The 6,836-nt window shown below is 37.1% G+C and overlaps 1 protein-coding gene across 1 annotated transcript; it reads right to left on the bottom strand.

Moving 5' to 3' along the window:
* Positions 1-3,452: 3,452 nt before the first annotated feature.
* On the bottom strand, positions 3,453-5,291 carry esm1 (endothelial cell-specific molecule 1). Its single transcript, XM_034096390.2, has 3 exons — positions 4,715-5,291; positions 4,163-4,306; positions 3,453-4,025 (listed from the first exon to the last, which is right to left on the bottom strand). The coding sequence occupies exons 1-3, from the start codon at positions 5,121-5,123 to the stop codon at positions 3,931-3,933; spliced, it is 648 nt and encodes a 215-aa protein (XP_033952281.1). The 5' UTR covers positions 5,124-5,291; the 3' UTR covers positions 3,453-3,930.
* Between the last annotated feature and the right edge of the window lie 1,545 nt (positions 5,292-6,836).

Here is a 6,836-nt window from a genome sequence, read left to right on the forward strand (position 1 = left end):
TGTAAAATCCTTATTATACTTATGACAAATACAAAATAACACTAAACCGAAGTGACATCTATTATTGCATTAATTTATCAAAGCTTCAAAACAAACACATGAAAATAAATGCAGAAGAAAACTTTTCAGCACAATAGCATCAAAGAGCCACCAGATGTCCATGTGTTACAGCACAAGAGGAACTCAGAAGGTTTTCAATTAAAAACCCTATCCGGTACAACATCAGTGTATTACTACTTTCAAAGCTCAAAATACATTTGTTTTATAATATGAGATAAAATAAAAAAAATGGTGTTGTGCAACCTTAGAGCCCTTACCAAATTAAGTTGTACAACAAATTAACATAAAAAGAAATGTGAAACTTATTCAAATCAGATACCTCTATCTACATCGTAAATCCTACCTCAGACCTTCTTCAATAAATCTGCCTAGAATATGCAAATATGGTAGTTGTCGAGCATTTGGCACTTGTATTGGACATTCAATTATTCTGTGAGGCATAAGATAGGCTATTGCTAAGATCTATCTACTGTAACTTAAGCCTAATGAGTGACAAACTTGCACTTGAATAAATCATTTTCTAATAGATTGAACCTAAATTGAGTAGAAGTTTGAGTCAGAAATAATAAATTGCCTTATCTTTTGATCACACAAAATGATATTGTTGTTTGTCTCAAACAGATTGTGATTCGCTCAGATATTATTCCCTGAGGGTATTTTGTACATACTGTAGTACTGATGTGGTGCTACTGTTGAAGCAGAAATAATTATAATTTCCCAAACTTTTTTTTGCTCCAAATAATCGAGAACAAAATATTGCTCCACATTTCATTTTATGGAATAAAACACACTTTAGAGTAGTCAAATACATAAAGAGAAGACTGTTACAGATGTATGGTTAAAATGGCAACCTACAGTATATTAACATTGCAACTCTTTGTCATTCTGATGTGTGATGATAAACCTGTTGTTTCTTCTCACGCCACATTGACAATTCCTCCAGGGGTCAGAAGTCTGACCAGTCCAGTCGTTTACGGCTCAAGATGTTCCTGTTGGCAAAGAAAAGGAGTTGGGAATCCTGGAAATGTGAGTCAAAGAGTTAATTACTCAAACTGCATCACATCGTGATGAAGTAACATAACAGCCAATGAGTTAAGTGAGATTTCCCAAGCCTCAGGTTAGCTATCTGCTATCAATGTAATCAATCTCACCACTTAATTTCCTTTTGCACAGTGTTTACATGTTGTCTCCATTCAGACATGTCATTCTTCAGCTACAGTAAACAACCTGTTGAGGCAGGGCCAAACTGTAAATACCAGACCATCTATTTGCAGTAAATCAGTGTTATTTACTACTTCGTTCACGCACCTTTGTTTCTGCAGGAGCGGCAGTGACGTGTTCAGGGAGTCAGATAAAGGGTATTTCTCACCATCGCTTTCCTGTTATTTTCAAGGGTCCTTTGTTTGGTTACGAGGTCTCGGCCTGTCCATTCTCAGGGGAATGTGAGCAACATTAGAGCCCCGAACACTTGTGAACTCTCCGGTCCTCCTCAATAGTTTCCCAATTCTGTGTGTGTGTGTGTGTGTGTATAAACATTTATACTCTTTGTTTTAAAAAACAGATTTCTAATGATTCACTTTTTAATTTAAGACATGATTTACAATAGATAACGTGAATCAAGATTATAGAACAACACTTTGTCAGTCAGTTTATTGAAGTTCATTGCTTCACAGGGACAGTTGGTTTGTTCACTGATGGGTTTTTAGGTGTTGGTCTTTAATCTTAGTAAGCATTGAATAGAGTGGATGTGAAGTGTCTTGTTTCTGTCCCTGGACAAGAGGACGGAGCCTTTGCAGTTGTGTGTCACTTGAAAATTCCAAGGTTTTTTCAAGTGTCTCTTGAAAAAATCCTTGCTTTTAAATTCCCGTCCTGGTCAGACACAACAACAACAGGAAGAAGGGACATTTTCACAGGTGTCAGGAAGCACAGGAAATAAACAAGCTGAATACTGGAAAACATTTTTGTACCAGTAAGAGTCAGAGGTGAGGCTAATAAGAGATATCTTTAGCTGGGACAGGATTATTTTTGCAGTTTTGGCCAAAATGTTTATCATTTTAATTGCGTGCACTTTAAGAGATTTTGAGGGGAAATCTTCCTCTCATCAAGCATAACTTATCCTGTTTGATTATGAATTGCAAGCAATAAGTTCACATTTTTAACTCATCGCTTAATTCACATTTGATCATGGCATTTATTGTAATATAATTTGTAAGTTAACACATTTATATTCAAATGGAACCTACATCTCTTTCAAAGACAGTCTGATGTAGATAATTAAAGACTTATACTAAAGCTTTGTTCTATATTTGCATGCATTTTGGCATGACACTAACAATAGGAAAATCGGCCTGCAAAAATAACCATTTCACTTCTTTTCTGAAAGTTGAAGAGGTGAGTTGAAATAATCTAAATGTTTAGCTGCATTTACAATGTCCATTTCTCAAATACTTTATGCAACCTTAATAAACCAATCACATTTGTTCTCATGTTGTTTCCAATCATTTTTACACGGCTTTTATGAGAAGAGGGTAGAGGAACTTTCTCAAATGTTGCCCCGTCTGTGATCTTTTGTAAAGCCAGGAAACCCAGCCTTTGCTCTTCAGTTGTCCTTTTTAATTTTGGTGATAAAGTATGTTTGCAATGACAGTGAGATATGTTTTAAACGTGGGAACAAATCATTTCTTTGCCATTTGTGGAACATTCTCAGCACGTTCTCCTCCTCAGTTGGCATACCACTTCACCAGATCATCATGGGAAACTCAAATTCTTCTTACCCAGAGGATATTTCTATCCAGACAACATTTCTTCAGTTCAAAGACCACCTCTCTAATCTCTCTAATGTTGTCCTGAGAGCAACTATGTATCCTCCTCTTTTTTCACTGAAATAATGTTAAAATACTGAATTAAATGCACACCCAAGTTCAAAAGTACACTGTATATTTCAGACTTAGAAAATGTAATATGAACTATGTTGGCATGCCATAATGACAAATAATGTTCCTATTTCACTACAGCCTACTCGACATTCACTCTTATTTAACTAATCATATATTAATTCAGTTTCCAATACCGGTTATGTAATATCATGGCTTATATTAAAGGATTTGTGCCTCTGTTAGAGATTTGAAATTCCTCTAAGATATCTTGGTAGCAGTCACTAGTATGAAAAAACATACTGAATTCCAATGTTTTGTCCAAAACTCCAGTAACCATTAATGATGTTACATTTTTCCTTAACAGTAAAGTGACAATAAACTGCTGAAGCTACATTATTGGTTACTACGTATTCAATTATTCAGTTTTTTTTGATTAATACACTTATTGTAACAAATTCTGCATCGCTTATTAGGTTAATAGAAAATTGTAGGCAATTAAAATAAACATGACAACAGTCAGTGATAACTTTGGTTTAATTGTAAGAGCATTCAATACATTGGCTGGTGTCATATACAGTATATTTCCCATGTCCTTTTTGTATACAGTACACATTAAATATCACAATGGCAAACTTCAAAATGTTTAGCGGACTACAATGAAACAACTATTGCTTGTCCAGTTTGAAAATATATGCAATATTTGTCTTGTCATTTTCTCCAAAGTAATTTATGAAGGCACACTAAATGAGAACATCAGATCGAGATTGAAGCTCATGGGAACAGAGTACAAAAAGGAAAGACGATGAACAAAAATAACAGAGACTGCATACTTAATTGGAATTGATGCTTGTGTCAAACACAAACAAACCAAATATAACGTATTGCTGTAAAAAAAAAAAGTATTTCATCGTTTAACATAATAAAATATATCTTTCAGTTCATTTATAAGTTAATGCCACATTTACACTGAACAGATTCAGTCTTGCAGGACTTGTCAGCGAGGGTTGAGCCGCTTTGGAGCCATGGATCTGGTCGTGTCTTGATCTGTGTTCTGGACAGAGCTGACTTCTCCTGAGCCCCCCTCTCCCCCTAGAAACACAGGTGACAGAATTCATTAATCTCTCAATTCACAAATGACCTGTTTTTCAGAACTTAATTGAGTCAATTTGGTGAGACAGTTGACAGCAGAGTGAAGTGTTTTTTTTTTTAAGTGTCGAGATGTATACCTTCTTGAGTGTCAGTCTTGAGCTTGCTGGCAATTTTGGCAAAGAATTTGAGGGTGAGACATGCTCCTGTCTCCCTGTCACAGATGCCACCTTTGCAGTTGCAAGTCTTGCGGCACTCAATTCCGTAGGTCCCATACAGGCAGTCTGAAGAAAAAGAAGACAATAATTCAGAGAAGTCTCTGGATCTAATGTACTCATGTTATAGACTCATATTCACAGTCAAAATCATAAGGATGAATTACAAGATAAATGAGCAATAGACCCAAAAAAAATCACTTATATTGTATTATCATTGGTGTTTGAACTATAAACTCCTAAACTTGTCAAATTAAATTTCCAATTCCCATTGGAAGCAAGGATGCACAAGTCTGAACATGCACACTACACTGTATTTGGTTATGAGGCAGGTGCTATTCATTGTGATAATCCAATGAATAGCACCTTAAACACTGTAACACCAAAAGGAGATTTGGTGCAGCAGAGCATCACACACTCAAAACGCAGCAAACAGAAGCAGCACCTTGGGCACATTACAATGTACAATGACAGTACCTTTGCAGATCCCATATTCGTCTCCATAATCGTCCTCATCCTTGTAGAACTCGCAGAATAATCCCGGTCCGCACTTCACCCCGTGCATGCCCGACACGGTGCGGTAACAGTGCTCCCCTCTGCCGGCTGCACACACCTGGCAACAGCCGCAGTCATCCAGCACCGTCCGTGCGCAGCGCTGCGTCGCGCCGCACCGCTCCGTGTTGCATCTGTCCGGGCAGTTCACCGCGTACTTGACATTGGTGCTCCAGGCCTCAGAATCCTGCACTATGAGTGAAGTCAGCACCGTGATGAGGAGGAGAGACATGGTGCCGGGTGAAGAGCTCCTGGATGGGCTGATGTGTGTTGGATATCTCGGGGAGAGACGGAGCACCTCTGTGAGACTTGAGTGGAGTGACCTCCGGCTCATCAGGTTGTATGGTTATCAGGGATGAACAACTTTGTTTTGCACATGGCTTTGCCCCTCGTCAATTTCCTCATTCCGGTGTTGTCGTCCTTTTTGCCAGTCAGCTCCCTTTTTTAGAGATCCGGCTTGGACGTGGGATTAACTCTGGACCGCCATCCAGGAATTGAAATCCGTGTGACCTGATGTCATAAATTATCTTTGGTTTGTTTTTGTGTTGGGGACCGACAGACCCCCCCCCCCCCCCCCCCCCCCCAAACCTCGTGACTGGCTCAGCTTTGAAGAATCACATCTGATGTTAGGATGTTTTTAGTCACAACATCCTATGATTGGACATTATGCTGATAATATTACCAAGATTAATACAGTTTTGCAAAAATAAAATCATCTTTAGACTCGCATAATAAAAGTGAAATGTTCTTAATGTTGTTTGTGTCTAATGTTCCAACACCAAAATAAGCAAAAATAGTAATAAAAGAATGTTGCACACTAGTTTATATCCACTAAGATGCATACAAGTATTTTAATCACATCTTTAAGGTTGATAAGATATGCTGTAACAGAAAAACGAAGGAACAGACTGAAAATACAAAAAATTGCATTTTGAGTTCGTAAGGTGATTTAGTTTGTTTAGCTTTCTTTCTTTACTTTATTGTTTTTCGTCTTCTTAACTGATTGTGAATACATTAAACATATAGTTGTATTGGGGCATACAAGTGACAAGGGATTACTACAACACACCAACAACCAGAGAACCCATGTGGAGTTCTTTAAAGGGGGCACATGTATTATTGCCATTCCAAAAATGTGGGAAACGAGATTAAAAAAAGATTGGTCAAAATCAAAGCTGCTGCCTGAGACATCCTGACGTTTGGTCATTACTGTGGTTCAAGGTCCAAAAACACCGACATCCTACATTTCCCATAATGCAACATCATTATTATTTCCTCAGATTTGACAAAGCTTTCCCCAGAGCCTCAGAAAACATTATGCATTAATTATTTAGTTAGTTGCATGTTGAGTCAACTCATGTCAAGTTAATTTGTTGTACAACAATAGGGGAATTTCTCTTTTATACAAATCATTCGAAATAAATGATCTCATCTGGAAAAGTACGGAAAAGGATTAGGGCCACATGAAAAAAATAATTTGGGGATGTGAAAAATAATAATAGCCTTTTGTTGGGTTCTGAGAAAAAAAGTCAGAATTCTGAGAACATCCCCACATGTATAGAAAATCAATGCTTTAAATAGATATGACATCAAAAATAATGTCACAAAACAACTAGAACACTTTTCTCATTAGGCTATTTATGGTTAGAAGTTATTATTTTGGGATGCTATCATAATCATTTTAAATGCAACGTTGTTATTTTTCTATTCAAAATCATAATGTTCAGATATGAAGTCATTATTTACAATCCATTATACTGATTGACTTACAGGGCCTTTTTCCCCCCATGCATCTCATTGGTGGACAAGGGCTCTCTATAGCACTGTATTCTACTGCTTTAATATTAGAGGTGTATCAATTAAAGACAACATGTGCTGACTAGAATATTTGTTTTATCGCCTAAATCTTTTTAATATAATGGTTTCAATCACAACAAATCACATACGAAAAATAATATTATGAAAGCTTGATGATACCCACTCCAATACACAAGGGGGCAGACATCTAACTGTGGTGGCCATCACCGGTTAACAGTGCAGCAGCCGA

The sequence above is a fragment of the Pseudochaenichthys georgianus genome, chromosome 12 (assembly GCF_902827115.2).
Source record: "Pseudochaenichthys georgianus chromosome 12, fPseGeo1.2, whole genome shotgun sequence".
NCBI lineage: Eukaryota > Metazoa > Chordata > Actinopteri > Perciformes > Channichthyidae > Pseudochaenichthys > Pseudochaenichthys georgianus.

Bases quoted from the DNA above. Each gene is read 5' to 3' on its own strand.
- esm1 (XM_034096390.2), bottom strand. From the start codon at position 5,123: ATGAGCCGGAGGTCACTCCACTCAAGTCTCACAGAGGTGCTCCGTCTC. The intron at 4,307-4,714 runs GTACTGTCATTG...CTTTTTCTTCAG, and splicing joins CGAATATGGGATCTGCAAAG to ACTGCCTGTATGGGACCTAC. The intron at 4,026-4,162 runs GTATACATCTCG...CTGTGTTTCTAG, and splicing joins CAAGACTGACACTCAAGAAG to GGGGAGAGGGGGGCTCAGGA.